At 45.8% G+C, this 16,241-nt stretch overlaps 2 protein-coding genes across 2 annotated transcripts in view; both read left to right on the plus strand.

The window, feature by feature from the left end:
• LOC310995018 (uncharacterized protein) overlaps positions 1 to 16,241 on the plus strand; it is a gene marked incomplete at its 3' end in the record, with an annotated part of 162,899 nt that overhangs the window by 93,798 nt on the left and 52,860 nt on the right. The gene's annotated exons all lie outside the window — the stretch shown is intronic.
• LOC310994986 (NACHT, LRR and PYD domains-containing protein 3-like) overlaps positions 1 to 16,241 on the plus strand; it is a gene marked incomplete at both ends in the record, with an annotated part of 128,852 nt that overhangs the window by 84,486 nt on the left and 28,125 nt on the right. The window contains one exon of the mRNA XM_083983916.1: positions 7,922 to 8,095. Within this exon, the coding sequence (XP_083840042.1) occupies positions 7,922 to 8,095 (174 nt within the window). The remainder of the gene's footprint in view (positions 1 to 7,921; positions 8,096 to 16,241) is intronic.

Raw genomic sequence — 16,241 nt, forward strand, 5'->3', positions numbered from 1 at the left:
TGATAAACAATATGGCATGTGTAAAAGGCGAATTCAAGGCAGCAGACAAATCACAACCAGAGCACCGCAGAGAGTAGCGAGGTGAGCGCAGCGCACACCTTATTTATTCTCCTGTGATGAAGAAAAAAAAGAAGCCTGCGGTCCGACCTGACCCGAGTTATTGAATGTTTACGTTTATTTAGAAGAAGTTTAATTGGTGCTGATTAAACTTGTAAATGATGCTGCTCTGGATTCTTTCCTTATATTCTGACTCTTTTAAACAGTGGCCAAGCAACAGAACCATTTTTATTATATTAGACTAGGCTATAGCCTATATTTTCCATCTTATCGGAGCATAAGGTTTGTTCTAAATTAAATAAAAGCCTGTCCCATATAAACGCGCGTCTCTCTAGACGGGTCCGCTCGGCACACACACACACACACACACACACACACACACACACACACACACACACACACACACACACACACACACACACACACACACACACAAAAGAAGAAACAATTGGCAGAAGTCCGGGCTGTGAGAACCGGCAGCCTAAGCCTACCTCTGGTATGGATAATCAGCGTGATGATCCAATGGATTTGATCGATCCCGGAAAATCTGTTGTTGTGATAGACTCATGTGTTTTCATAATGTTTCATAAACTGGATACAATCACCGCAACTCTGTCCGGAGCTTCGCTACTTTTATTTCCGTATCCTTGGTAACAATAACCCCCGGTACAAGGACACCCCCCCCCCTCTCTCTCTCCCCCCGCTTGACTCGAAGTTATGGCCCCCCCTTGTCCAGATGCGTTCCGCGGTCCATGCAGCAGCGGATGTTACGACGTGCACAGCTTTGACGTCATATCGGAGCCTTAATGTCAGTAAATTCGAGTAAAAATACAGACATCACTTATCCCTTGCGAATGCACCGCAAGAAACACAGACGTGGGGGGATAATTTACAAATTACCAGACGTCCCCAGATAATACTAATCCCGTGCGAATAGGGCATAAAACAGGAAATAAAGGAGCTTGTTTAAATCCAGGAAGTAGTGGAGCTGTGCATAAAGCCTATTTACAAGCTCATCTATAAAAGGCACGTTCATAAAAATACCATCAATAGCATGAGAAAGATATAAAGAGTAATGCAAATTCCATCATCTGACAAGCGTAAACTCTCATGATAGGAGACAATATAGATGAAAAAATGAAAAAATAATGTAGATCATAAAAAAGCATAATAATTAGGACCCATTACAATAATGAGATACAAATGCATAATCTAAATCAACTCATGAATGTATCAAAAAGGAGTGAATACAGTATAAATAATAGTTGGGTCATTTACAGAAGTTCCGTGACCGTGGAGAGCGAAGGTTCGTTTCTCACTGGATTTGTTATCTATGAAGGTTAAATAGAAAATTTAGCTAGGGTGTCATTTTACACTTCTCAATAGCATAAAATATCTCTAAAGTTGTCTTCTGCAGTGATTCAACAAAGCTTACCTTACTCTTTAATAATACCTCACTCAACCAATGCTAGTGAGTCGGGCGGCTTGTCGGGTCCAGGCTTCAGCACCCATGTGTCGGGCCACTTCGGGTTTCAATCAATACGGGGATAAACTTTGCACACAAGCCCTCCAAGCAAAATGTTAATTTGGGGCCTGCTATTACTGCCAAAAATACTGATTATTGATTATTTACATACCTACTACAAACTTTAATTTAATTTTTCTAATCAGTCATTACGAATCATCATCCTAGCCTAACTTCTTTTTACACATCTAGCCTATGTCTTTTTTTTTTAATCAGAAATGGTACCAAATTCAGCTGAATGTGCAGCCTGGGGTTGATTTACACTTAACATTCAAATGATATAGTACTCAAGTGTGATGCTATGAACTAGGCCTACAAAAAGTAACAAAATAAACCAATAAACAATGCATTTGCTGTAAACACGTCATCTGCTTTTGTGCACAAATGTGCAACAACAACTTGAAGTGTACAAAAAACAACTAAGGGTAATTGTAATCATGCAGGATTTCTGTAGGGATCGCAGAAGTTACGCACTACAGATTTAAAAAAGTTAATTGTATTTTGGGGTCCCAGTGGGCATGGGGCCCTAAGCAGGTGTTAAGTTTGCTTATGCTTTGGGCTGGCTCTGTCTGCAAGCATAACTAAACAATCACAAGTGGCTTAAGGGTCAACAGGTAGATCACAGAAAAAAAAGAAAAAAAGAAAAAAAACGGTGACTGTGTGGCAGCCGCTGGCTGTCCTGGACTACCAGCAGTTCTGTGATTCTCCAGAATACACAGATGGCCTGTCCGCCCCTGCCCCTGACCAATATTCATTCATTCATTTTCTATACTGCTTATCCTGCACTAAGGTTGCAGGTGAGCTGGAGCCTTCAGGCGGGGTACACCCTGGACAGGTCGCCAGTCTATCGCAGGGTTAACAACCGTTCACACTCACACCTATCAGAGTTAGAGTCACCAATTAACCTCACCTGCATGTCTTTGGTCTGTGGGAGGAAGCCTGAGTACCCAGAGAGAACCCACATGCACAGGGGGAACATGCAAACTCCACACAGAGGGGCCCCACAGGCCTGATCAATATCACCAATCACCGCAATAAATGAAATCCTCCTCCTCCTCACTCAGTCACTCCCACCCATTTACAGTATTATCTGTTGTGAGGGATAATACCAGCTATGGATTAGCTTTAGTTGTGAAAAAATGTGACCATGTTTGACATTGCAAACAAACATAAAACATGGTGATGTAATTCCCACCAGCCGCGTGGCGGAGGAAGAGGTGTCATAAGACGACCGAGGCAAATGCAACTTTTCAATGATGCGCCACAAGTCTGAGACGCCCCGTCTGCCTCGGCCGTCTTACCGACCCACCGTCCGTCTGATCCTCCGCCCGATCCTCCACCCTTCCTGATCAGCTCCGAGCTGCAAATACTCCACAGATGAAAGCGAGGCGGTTGGTTTTTGTTCCAGTCCAGTCTCTCCACTCTGCTGGCCTTTTTTTTCACTTTTCCTCAGTGTGTATAGACCGAATCTCCTTGTTGTTTACATTCTACTTCCGGGTAGAAAACCAGCACGTAATTTGAATGAGATCAGTAGTAACGAACGAGAGTTTAGCTATATATATATCATATTTTTCACGCCCTATCACCGTTTAGACAAATCTGAAATGATTGAAGAAACATTACTATTTCTGTGTGTGTGTTTTGTGTTGCTATGTGTTGTATCTATTCAGTTTGGGGGAATCACAGTGTCTAGAAAGCATCAGTGGCTCAGCTGACAGGGACAGCTAACGGTAGCTAAGCTAACGGCAGCAGCTAAGCTAACGGCGGTAGCTAAGATAACGGCGGTAGCTAAGCTAACACAGGACGTCAGCTGTTAAAACCCTCCCGTTGTGGGACATGAAACTACTCCAGTTAGCTCAGTCATGTTGGAACTCAGATATCCGCTGCAGAAAATATTTTTTCATGGACCGTTTATTGAGTCACTGAGTTATTAAAGTTAAACAGGTAGCTAACCGTTGAATGTGCACACAGAAATAGTAATGTTTGTCCAATCATTGGTTTTATAAACTTTACAAACATCAGATTAGTCTAAAGCCCCTTATGAAAAAAAGTAACAGCAAGGACGTGTACGTCGCCCGGACTGGCGTTACCGGGGCCCCACCCTGGAGCCAGGCCTGGGGTTGGGGCTCGCAGGCGAGCGTCTGGTGGCCGGGTCTTGGCCCACGCAGCCCGAACGAGCGACGTGGGCCCGCCCTCCCGTAGGCCCACCACCCGCGGGAGGGTACATAAGGGGCAGGTGCCGTGTGATATGGGTGGCAGCCGTGGGCGGGGGCCCCGGCGACCCAATCCCCGGATGACGACTCTGGCTTTAGGGACATGGAATGTCACCTCGCTGGGGGGGAAAGAGCCTGAGCTTGTGCGGGAGGCTGAGAGGTATCGACTAGAGATAGTCGGGCTCACCTCCACGCACAGCCTGGGCTCTGGAACCCAACTCCTTGAGAGAGGTTGGACTCTCTTCCACTCTGGAGTTGCCCATGGTGAGAGGCGGCGAGCTGGTGTGGGCTTGCTCATAGCTCCCCAGCTCAGCCGCCATGTGTTGGAGTTCTCCCCACTTAACGAGAGGGTCGCTTCCCTGCGCCTTCGGGTCGGGGATAGGTCTCTCACTGTCGTTTCGGCCTACGGGCCAAACGGCAGTGCAGAGTACCCGGCCTTCCTGGAGGCCCTGGGAGGGGTGCTGGAAAGTGCCCCAACTGGGGACTCCATCGTTCTGTTGGGAGACTTCAACGCTCACGTGGGCAGCGACAGTGTTACCTGGAGAGGTGTGATTGGGAGGAACGGCCTCCCCGATCTGAACCCGAGCGGTGTTTTGTTATTGGACTTCTGTGCTAGCCACAGTCTGTCCATAACAAACACCATGTTCGAGCATAAGGGTGTCCATCAGTGCACGTGGCACCAGGACACCCTAGGACGGAGGTCAATGATCGACTTTGTAGTCGTGTCATCTGACCTCCGGCCGTATGTCTTGGACACTCGGGTGAAGAGAGGGGCTGAGCTGTCAACTGATCACCACCTGGTGGTGAGTTGGATCCGCTGGCAGGGGAGGAAGCTGGTCAGACCTGGAAGACCCAAGCGTATCGTGAGGGTCTGCTGGGAACGTCTGGCAGAATCCCATGTCAGGGAGGTCTTCAACTCCCACCTCCGGGAGAGCTTTGACCAGATTCCGAGGGAGGCCGGAGACATTGAGTCCGAATGGACCATGTTCTCCACTTCCATTGTTGACGCGGCCGTCCGGAGCTGTGGCCATAAGGTCTCCGGCGCCTGTCGCGGCGGCAATCCCCGAACCCGGTGGTGGAGCCCGGAAGTAAGGGATGCCGTCAAGCTGAAGAAGGAGTCCTACCGAGCCTGGCTAGCTCGGGGGACCCCCGAGGCAGCTGACGGGTACCGGAAGGCCAAGCGGACAGCGGCCCAGGCGGTCGCGGAAGCAAAAACTCGGGTCTGGGAAAAGTTCGGGGAGGCCATGGAGGAGGACTACCGGTCGGCCTCGAGGAAATTCTGGCAAACCATCCGGTGCCTCAGGAAGGGGAAGCAGTGCTCCGCCAACACTGTTTACAGTGGAGGAGGGGAGCTGTTGACCTCGACTGGGGATATCGTCGGGCGGTGGAAGGAATACTTCGAGGATCTCCTCAATCCCACTGACACGCCTTCCATCGAGGAAGCAGAGGCTGGGGACTCAGAGGTCGATTCATTCATCACCCAAGCTGAAGTCACTGAGGTAGTCAGGAAGCTCCTCAGTGGCAAGGCACCGGGGGTGGATGAGATCCGCCCTGAGTGCCTCAAGTCTCTGGATGTTGCGGGGCTGTCGTGGCTGACACGCCTCTGCAGCATCGCGTGGCAGTCGGGGACAGTGCCTCTGGACTGGCAGACCGGGGTGGTGGTCCCTCTCTTCAAAAAGGGGGACCGGAGGGTGTGTTCCAACTACCGGGGGATCACACTCCTCAGCCTCCCGGGGAAAGTCTATTCCAGGGTGCTGGAGAGGAGAATTCGGCCGATAGTCGAACCTCGGATTCAGGAGTAACAATGCGGTTTTCGCCCTGGCTGTGGAACGCTGGACCAGCTCTACACCCTCCGAAGGGTGCTCGAGGGCGCATGGGAGTTTGCCCAACCAGTCCACATGTGTTTTGTGGATCTGGAGAAGGCTTTCGATCGTGTCCCACGTGGCATCCTGTGGGAGGTGCTCCGAGAGTATGGGATCGGGGGCCCTCTGCTGAGGGCTGTACGGTCCCTGTATGACCGGAGCAGGAGCTTGGTTCGCATGGCCGGCAGTAAGTCAGACCTGTTCCCGGTGCGTGTTGGACTCCGGCAGGGCTGCCCTTTGTCACCGGTTCTGTTCATTATCTTTATGGACAGAATTTCTAGGCGCAGCCAAGTGCCGGAGGGGGTACGGTTCGGGAGCCACTTGATCTCATCTCTGCTTTTTGCAGATGATGTGGTCTTGTTGGCTCCCTCGAGCCAGGACCTTCAGCATGCACTGGGGCGGTTTGCAGCCGAGTGTGAAGCAGCTGGGATGAGAATCAGCACCTCTAAGTCCGAGGCCATGGTTCTCGACCGGAAAAAGGTGGCTTGCACCCTCCAGGTCGGGGGAGAGTTCCTGCCTCAGGTGGAGGAGTTTAAGTATCTTGGGGTCTTGTTCACGAGTGGGGGGAGAACGGAGCGCGAGATCGACAGGCGGATCGGTGCGGCGGCCGCAGTAATGCGGTCATTGTATCGGTTCGTCGTGGTGAAGAAGGAGCTGGGCCGAAAGGCAAAGCTCTCGATTTACCGGTCGATCTACGTTCCCACCCTCACCTATGGTCATGAACTCTGGGTCATGACCGAAAGGACAGGATCCCGGATACAAGCGGCCGAAATGAGTTTCCTCCGCAGGGTGGCGGGGCGCTCCCTTAGAGATAGGGTGAGGAGCTCTGTCACCCGGGAGGAGCTCGGAGTAGAGCCGCTGCTCCTCCACATCGAGAGGAGTCAGCTGAGGTGGCTCGGGCACCTGTATAGGATGCCCCCTGGACGCCTCCCTCGTGAGGTGTTCCGGGCATGTCCCACCGGGAGGAGGCCCCGAGGAAGACCCAGGACATGCTGGGGTGACTACGTCACTCGGCTGGCCTGGGAACGCCTTGGGGTCCCCCCGGAAGAGCTGGAGGAAGTGTCCGGGGAGAGGGAAGTCTGGGGATCCCTGCTCCGACTGCTGCCCCCGCGACCCGGACTCGGATAATGCGGCGGACAATGGATGGATGGATGGATGGATGGCGATATAGTGACATGAAAAATTAGATAAATATAGAGAAACTCTCGTCCGTCACTATTGTTCTCATGCTGGTTTTCTACCCGGAAGTAGTTATAAACAACAAGGCGATTCGTTCTATGGATCACCACCTATTGGTGCACATAAAATATTACCTGGTTGTGGATTATCATTGAGCTGTTAGATTGACTCCGCCTATGGAATGATGCCAATGTCATGATTACATGCAAAGCAATTAGCTAGCGGTGATGTTACACAAGCATGACATATTATGGATTTGCACTGTCAACAAAATCGGTCACTTACTAACTTACGTCATTTAATTGCAATATATAGTATAACATGAGCATACACTTACACTGTTGTTACATATTGCAGCCCTAATTTCAGACCCACCAATTAAATCCTTAACACAGAGATGTTGAAACAGCCTCTGAGGCCTAGCTCCACAATGACATTATGAATGGCAAAAGGGCTTTTTACATGTTCACCCACTCTTTAAGTTTCCACACGCTAATGTCATTGGAAAATTCCTAGCTGAGACACTTTGAGGAATTGGGGCTGACTAATTTGGGAATCACTGCAGAAGACAACTTTAGAGATATTTTATGCTATTGAGAAGTGTAAAATGATTTCCTGGTTCATAATGAATTGATGTGACCACTGACCAACACAGTTCAGGTAACTAATGGAAAAGGACATCAGCAAAGTTTGTTTCTCACCACAAACCTTGATCTTTTTGACCTTTGAGATGACTTCTGTGTGGCCTACTAAACGGTTAACCATGTGCATCCCTAAAATAAACCTTTTAGGGAAAAAAGGCAAACTTGACTCCTTTATTCCACACAAAAATATGCTAATATCTATGATATGTGTTAAAAATGCTTATGAGTGTATTATAACAGTTCAACACAATGAAAAATATACAAAACAGCTATACATAATTTTTGGCCAGTAAAAAATCTTTCTGTTGTGTTTCTGTGTGTGTGTGTGTGTGTGTGTGTGTGTGTGTGTGTGTGTGTGTGTGTGTGTGTGTGTGTGTGTGTGTGTGTGTGTGTGTGTGTGTGTGTGTGTGTGTGTGTGTGTGTGTGTGTGTGTGTGTTCAGGTTGTCTTACTGTCTGGTCACAGAGGAAGGCTGTTCTTCTCTGGCCTCAGCTCTGAGCTCCAACCCCTCCCATCTGAGAGAGCTGGACCTGAGCTACAATCATCCAGGAAACTCAGGAGTGAAGCTGCTGTCTGCTGGACTGGAGGATCCAGACTGGAGACTGGACACTCTCAGGTATGGACAGATGGACAGACAACAGCAGCTCTCATACTGTGTCTCTGTCTCTCTGACTAACTGATGAACTGAGTGAAGGTGGATGAAGTTGATCTTACTTTGTTTCCTCCTCCAGGTTTGACCATTGTGGACCTGAGAGACTGAGACCTTGTCCAAGGAAGTGTGAGTGTGTTTTAAATTTGATTCATGAGAACACAGCTGCACATGTTACACTAGATTTTTACATTTTCCAGATGTACAAAGTCTCAATTTAAATCCACAAACAACAAAATGATGACATTGGTCCAACAAAACGAATCAATATGTTATTAACAGTGGAGCCAACAGATCCATAAACGCAACAGGCTATAATTAATGTCACAAAGATGTTGAAAAGATGATTAAAGTGATCTGAGCTGGATTTATCCTCCAGTTCGTCCCTGAATGTCAGACCTGGGGCCAGATGTGTGACACCATTCACACCGGGCGCGAGACAAATATTCGCCTCGCTCTACTTGTTTGCCCGCTGGAATATTTGTTTTTACTCGCGGCATTCGCGCAAATATTTTGCTCGAGTTCAATATTTTGAACTTCCGCGAACAGGCGAATTTCGCATGTTCTTGTCCATTCGTGTCTTTACATTGACTTTGTATGTAATCTTATCGCGTGAAAAATTCGCCTTGCGCCCGGTGTGAACGCACTGTAACTTGTCTGAACAAATAGCCTACCACACACCTACCTAGACACACTCAGTGTTTGTTTATTGTTAATTGTATTCTTTGGATCCCCATTACCCCTTGGTCGCACTGCACACGGAAGCTGCGCGCGCGCACTGCGCGCGGCTTCTCTGGCGCTTGGGTGGTCGCACTGGGAGCGTACTTCTCCTCCTCTCTCCGCGCCGGTCAGACATCAACTGCAGTCGTTACTCGTATTCACTCGGTTTTCCACAGACACGTCATTTTAAACGTGTGTGTTTCATGTGCAGACGCAACGGTCAAATATGTATAGATGGACAAGCAACAACTTAGTTAATCATCATTTAGATGAGAGAGCTGAGAAACGGCGCTCTCAGCGCTCGCGGCTCGCGTGAAAAATAGAAATGAACCGATCTGAAGCGCTGCAGGCGCGCGCACTGCGCTCCACAGCGCGAGATGTGCGACCAGGCAGACCGGTTAACATGTGCGCCTATCTGAAACTGCCTCCGCTCCAGGGCGCTGCGCTTCGGTTCCGCGTCCAGTGTGACCAGGCTGTTAGTCTACATAATGATGCAGACTATTCTTCCTGGGGTCCACATTAAATCAAACACTTATTCCAACAATACAGTGTTTATACAAAAAATTACATAAAATCATTTGTCCTGAATATATAAACAAGATTATAGAAATGCATATTAAGTAGTACAATGTAAATAAGTTAACACGATCAAGAGGAATAATATAGCTTTGGTAACACTTTACTTGAATAGGTATTCATAAGCTTGACATAACACTGTCATAACAGTGTCATAACTCTGTCAGGAATGTGTCGTAAACATTATGTCAAATGTCATAATCGTTTATGACTGTTGTCATTAAGTGTCATTCGGTTTTTGTAATGACAACTTGACATTAATCAAAGTGACATTGCCAGAAGTTGTCTTTGTCATGACAACTTGACATTCAATTTGTTCGGGATGTCCTTCTTATGACAACCTGACATTAATCAAAGTGACATTACCAGAAAATGTCTTTGTCATGACAACTTGACATTAACGGAATATGCACCTATTTTTGTTTTTTTTGGCAAGTTGACATAATGATTATTATAATTAGATGTGCAAGGTTACAGACCATGATGTTTGACAGGATACCCAAAACTGACTGTCGTGACACCATTATGACAGTGTAATGAAGATATTCTGCAACCTCAAGTAAAGTGGTAGCATTTTTATTTGTTATTAACATATCATGAAGGATACACTGACTGTCACGACACAATTATGACAATATAATGAAGATATTCTGCAAACTCAAGTAAAGTGGTAGCATTTTGAGTTGTCATTAACATGTCATGAAGGATAAACTGACTGTCACGACACCATTATGACAGTGTAATGAAGATATTCTGCAAACTCAAGTAAAGTGGTAGCATTTTTATTTGTTATTAACATATCATGAAGGATAAACTGACTGTCACGACACCATTATGACAATATAATGAAGATATTCTGTGAACTCAAGTAAAGTGGTAGCATTTTGAGTTGTCATTAACATATCCTGAACGGACTGTAGGCCTGTGACGAGAACACATTTTGCTGGACGATATTGTCCCACAAATTATTGCAGATAAACAATATTATGTCAACATTATTTTGAGACCAAATTAACCACTAATGTAATAATAATATTCCATAACATTACAATGCAAGTACACAATTTCAAATGCAATAAACTTTTATTTCTCGTGAGTATTTTTTTTTTTTTACAACTTTTAAATATTCTAACAAACAAAACACAATGTGAAGCTCTCCTGTCCAATACACACCTGAAACTCCAGTTGTTAGATTTAATCGAATTTATCTCCTAAAAAGTATTTAACCGGAAGGCGGTAAACCTCTCAAAACCTGCCGATAAATTACTAAATTACTGCTCGTTTTCTCTCCCGGGCGGGATGATGAAGAGGTTGACCGGAGCTCAGCAGACCGGCAGCTGCTAACGTTAGCACATTAGCTCTGCACTTCTCCAAAAACGTCGGAGGAAATCTCCTAACAGGCGGTATCTGGATAAACTGACCACAGACTGGGGATCTTCACTGTGACTTTCTCACATGAAAAAATATTAAAACTTTGAAAAGTAACGTAATAACAGCACTGCAGCGAGAATTAAAACAGCATTTAGCTGCTTAGCTTTACCACTACCACTGCCGGTTGCCGCAAAATGCATTCTGGGAAACAAAGATCCTGAATGACTGACGAGAGGATTCACTTCGTTCATTCCGCTATGGCAGAAACGGCCCAGGTGCTGAGACGGATGCAGAGTGAAGCCTCCAGTCATCCTTCCTGTTTGGAGGCCAGCGATGAGGAAAACAAACATGTGCGCATGCACATGGCAATATATCGAAGTCAGGGGCGGTGTTAAGCTCAGCTGGTAGAGCACCCGCCCCATGTGTTGCGACTACAGTCCTCACTGCAGGCGGCCCCAGTTCGAATCCCTGCGTGTCATTCCCCCGCTCTCTGCCTCCCATTTCCTGTCTCTCAACTGTGCTATCAAATAAAGGCATGAAAAGAAAAAAAATATATACTTAAAAAAATTAAAATAATATATATAACTAGAAAATTTCCTCTCGGGAAATTTTGAATGGGCCACGGCTACTGCCGATTTTGCCATCTCTGTCAACATGGGAATCAAACCCACGATCTTGAGGTCAAGACAGAGCTGATCAGACAGACACATGATCATCTTTCTATAAGCACTGATATGGAGGAGCTGTAACCACATTAGGTTAACTGTGTGTGTGTGTGTGTGTGTGTGTTTATCTTGTGTAATAGGGCCAGGACTCAATTAAAACAATTAATCTAATTAATTAGAGGCTTTGTAATTAATTAATCGCAATTAATTGCATTTTAATCGCATATAAATATTTGACCTGAGAACAGTGAGAAGCATTTTTTTCACATGGATTTTAGTATACCATTGAATGACTGAATAGCTTAAGCAACAAAACATTGTTTTTTTTTCAAGGTGGTACTTAACCAAGACCAACATGCAAATTATCGATTAATTCATCAATCGATATTTGATACAGATTTAAATGGTCTTTCCTGCCAATACACTATGATGATTACTGTAGTATTTAACTAGGCTACATAAATCACAGTAGCATAAACTGATTTGTTGAACGGACCAGGTGATGGGCTGACTGGTCCTGTCTAACTTCTGTGTACTGGGTGCCATTGTGCAGGGTGTTAAGGCAGCCTTCCTCCACTGCAGTCCCTATGGTCCTGGACCCTCTGGCTGGTGGGGTGGGCTGCTTTCAGCTGGGGGGGACTCTATCAGCTGCTCCCACGAGAGGCATTTGACGCATTTGACACCAACAAGGTTTAACTTTAAAACCAGATTAAATCATGGTTTAAGTTTAAATTCTGTTGCACGTTAACTGTGTTTTAATCACATGAAGGTGTGTGTGTGTGTGTGTGTGTGTGTGTGTGTGTGTGTGTGTGTGTGTGTGTGTGTGTGTGTGTGTGTGTGTGTGTGTGTGTGTGTGTGTGTGTGTGTGTGACTGTAATCACATGAAGCTGGCTCTAGAGTCTGTGTGTGTGTGTGTGACTGACTTGACACATAGTTAGTTAGTAGCTGCATCCTGTGTCAGTCTGATTTAGCTGTGTCTGTGTTTATAAACATTTAAACGAGCGCCAGGTGGATTGTTTATGAAGTTAACGAGCTCTGGCCTGAGGATCACAGAGGTTACCACGGCGATAGGGGCCCCCGCAGGCTGAGACAGACAGAAACGTGGAGAAAAAGAGCCATTTTCTGCCTCTGCACCGGCCTCACAATTAGGCTTAGCATGACAAAACGGTAACTCCTATCAGAACAAAACACAGATCAACGTTGCTCTAAGGACTTACTGAAACTTTTGGTACGATTTGGTGTTTCTACAGTAAATATTTTGGCGACGCTGGCAGTTTTAAAACATCAGGCCGTTCTGCTTCTCTCAGAAAATATTTATATTGGAGTCAATGAGGAGCAGAGACAGACGTGGCCGCACTTAGAGGCTCAGAGTTTAAATTCTGTAAGTCTCTCTGATATTTTGAGCAGATGATAAGAGAGATAACAAGTTTGTCTTACAAATTCTGAAAAAATTATGTGTGTAGAGTGTAAATTGTGGCCGGGCCGAGTTTGGAAAGAGAAAAAATCTGGAGTTTTTCTGGCATCTCTCCCACTCTAACCGATGATGTCACGCACTCTGACACGAACATTCCGTCCAATACACACCCATTATAATCTCATAATTTCTCCAAAAATGATCATGGTCATTGAACAGGGATTGATCAAAAACTATATGACCTATCAAAACGTGGAGTAATACGACAATACACAAGACTTGTGTCTACTGTTTAAAGTTTAAATGGAGTCTCTAGGTGAAAGTATGCCTGAGCAGTAGACGTTTGTTAAACTCCAATGATTGGTCTTTTTCGCTCTTTTTTTCCCGCCCGTCCCATTGACTTCAAGGCAAAATTTTGCGTAGTTTTCGTACACTGTTGAGAAAAGTAATAGCACACCGATCCCGATCAAGACACACGTTTGAACCGAAAGTCGGCCGGAAGATGAAGAAAGAAGACTAGGAAAAAATCCACACAATAACAGTAGTACTGTACTGTAGTACAGTGTTATGTCACGCTTATGAATACCTATTCAAGTAAAGTGTTACCATAGCTTTTTACATGATTATCAAATAGTTACATGATTATAGACATGACATGATCAAGTGGAGTAATATAGTTTTTTCCATGATTATAAAATAGTTACATGATTATAGAAGAGTGTACATGAGATAACCTAAAGCATAACTGTTCAACGCAGGTGTACTAACATGCTTGAATTCAACTTGACATGATTGCCTAATTTAGTAGTAATCTATTGCAACATAATATTATGACGAAACACAGCTTCTCTCAGTTTCATTTTAAAACTGGACATTCCCGTGGTTGTGATCAAGTGTGAGGGGAGACTGTTCCAGTGAGCTACAGCTCTATACATAACTGACCTTTTGAGTGCATTGGTTCTAGGTAAAGGTAATGTGAAGTTGTTTCCTGAGGCCTGTCTAGTGCTATAACTATGTGTCACATTTGTCGGTTGAAGTTGTAAAAACAAAGAAACAGGTTTATGTGAAGTATAAGTCTTTCTCAAAAACATTATAAGACTATACGCCAGTCTCTCCTCCACCAGCATCCATGTGAGACTTTTGTGCATACTCATGACACTTTCTCTGATAGAGCACCGCAGAGCAAGGCGTGCTGCCCTGTTTTGAGTTAGCTGCAGTTTAAAAAGGTCTTTCTTTGAGGCACTGGACCAAACTGTTGGGCAGTAATTCAGATGAGACAGAACTAAGGAATTAATTAATAGTTTGACAGTTGATTCATTCAGCAGGTAGGTGATTCTTCTTAGAGATATTGTAACTCATTTTAGACACCATATTATTGATAGGATTTGACCAAGACAAAGTTTCATCCACTGTTACTCCCAACAGTTTGGCTTCTTTGACCTGTTCTATTCATTAGATTCACATGACGTCACTGTGTTTCTGCGCCGCCATATTTGTGTCCGAATCAGGGCGATCTGGGCATCACATCACAGCATGTCACGTTACCAGAACAAGTGGAGTAGTAGGAGGAAATCAGCAAGAGACCGAAAATTGACGTTATTTGAAAGATGCCAGGATTATATTGTGCTGTTGACTGTGATAGCAGTCGCCAAAAAAACCCCGGACTGCAGTTTTATTCCATCCCAAAAGACCTAAAGTTATAGGCGGAATAAATAGTTGACTGCAGGCAGTCTATCAGTGGCAGCATGGGCTGTGACAAGTCTCACAAAAAGAGGGGATTCACTTTTTTTTTAATAACAAGTCCCCCTCCCGCGACCCTTTTTGGTCATTTTAAAACCAGCTCATTAGCAATGCACATTAGCAATGCACCTCTGGAGGGTGGGCGGAGACTGCACTGCTCTGCACCCGCCCAGCCACCTCCTTGCACCCCACCCCCCGCTTGCTGACAGCTGGACATTGTACAATTACAGATTCAGCGCGTTTAGCGTAAAACTCGTAAAACATAGTCCTTGCTCACAGTGCAAGCTGCTCTACCAGGTGAGCTTGTAACAATTTCCCTTTTAATAAGGATAAGGGGAACTGGCACAAATGCCTCACTGCTGCAGGCGGACCTAGGTTTGCGCTACTGGTGCGTCCGGGGAAACAATAAGACAATAAGGAAACAATAAACAAAGTCGCTACTTAGTCTTAGTCTCTGTATTTCACTGAACTCAAAACGCACCCAACGTGGGGCGGCCAATAATCAACAATTACACAGATCAGATCAACAAAACCCGAAAGCCCTCCCCCCTCCCGCTGTCCATTAAGTCCGAGTCCCACTGTGGGATTGAGTGTGAGCGTGTGGTGTGTATGTGTGTGGGGGCGCGCGAGCGCACAGTCAATGTTCGTGCAGGTGTGTGTGTAGGTGTGTGTGTGTGTTGGCACGTGGTGAGGGTGAGTGAGAGAGAGTTTGTTTGTCCTACTGTCCACACGGGAGAGACGCCGCGGCTCCGCCGAGGTGATCACGCCAATCCTCTCCCTCGTCCCGCTTGGCTGAAAACGGGCCCGGCCGTGCGGTGTCCAAACGGGCCTTTACAATCCACCGGTTAATCCACAAGGAAAAGTAAATCTAATGTGCCGCTTCGGAATTTCCGCCACGCCAGCCGTCCAAACGCCGACTGTCTCTCTCTCTCTCCCCCCTCTCCCGACGTCACTTCCCCATTTAAACCCTCGGTTCCACTTAATGCACCTGTGCGCATTACGCACGCAAATTACAGCAAAAGATTATAGCTGCTGCGCAGCAATCGGTCGGGTCCGGGCTACTTTTGGGCAAATTTAGGCAATTCTGAGCAACAAACAGGAGAATAGGAAGACAAGACAGTTGACCTTATAATGTTCAATTTGCATCAGTTGAGGATTGAACCCACAACCTCGGGAACCAAAGACCGTTGTCCATCGCACTGAGCTAATTGACAAGTGACATTTCAACAGTGGCTTCACAAATTGACTAAGCCATTGACTGTCGTGTAGGCAGATTTGAAACCACAGTAAAAAGAAAAATCTTTTTTTTAGGTAAAATAATGATATTTGTCAAACATCTACTATGAGTCTAAGATGTTAGGAGCCTTCGCGCATGGACCAGTCCAAGCTATTTGTTTTTTTTTTTAATTTAGAGGCTTGCTGTGATGCCACCATTAGGACAATTGTCTTGTGTTTCATATTGAGGTCAACTGACATTTTGATCTGTCATCATTACCATCACCCTTGCTGGGTCTCGAACTCACAATCTCTGAAACCAAGAACCAGCTCCTAACTCGCTGAGCTAATTGGCTGGTAGTGAGACCTGCTGTGTAGCTTCATTTATCCACTCAGGTGAGTCAGTGCCCGG

This window comes from Trachurus trachurus (genome assembly GCF_905171665.1).
Source record: "Trachurus trachurus genome assembly, chromosome: 12".
NCBI classification, from domain to species: Eukaryota; Metazoa; Chordata; class Actinopteri; order Carangiformes; family Carangidae; genus Trachurus; species Trachurus trachurus.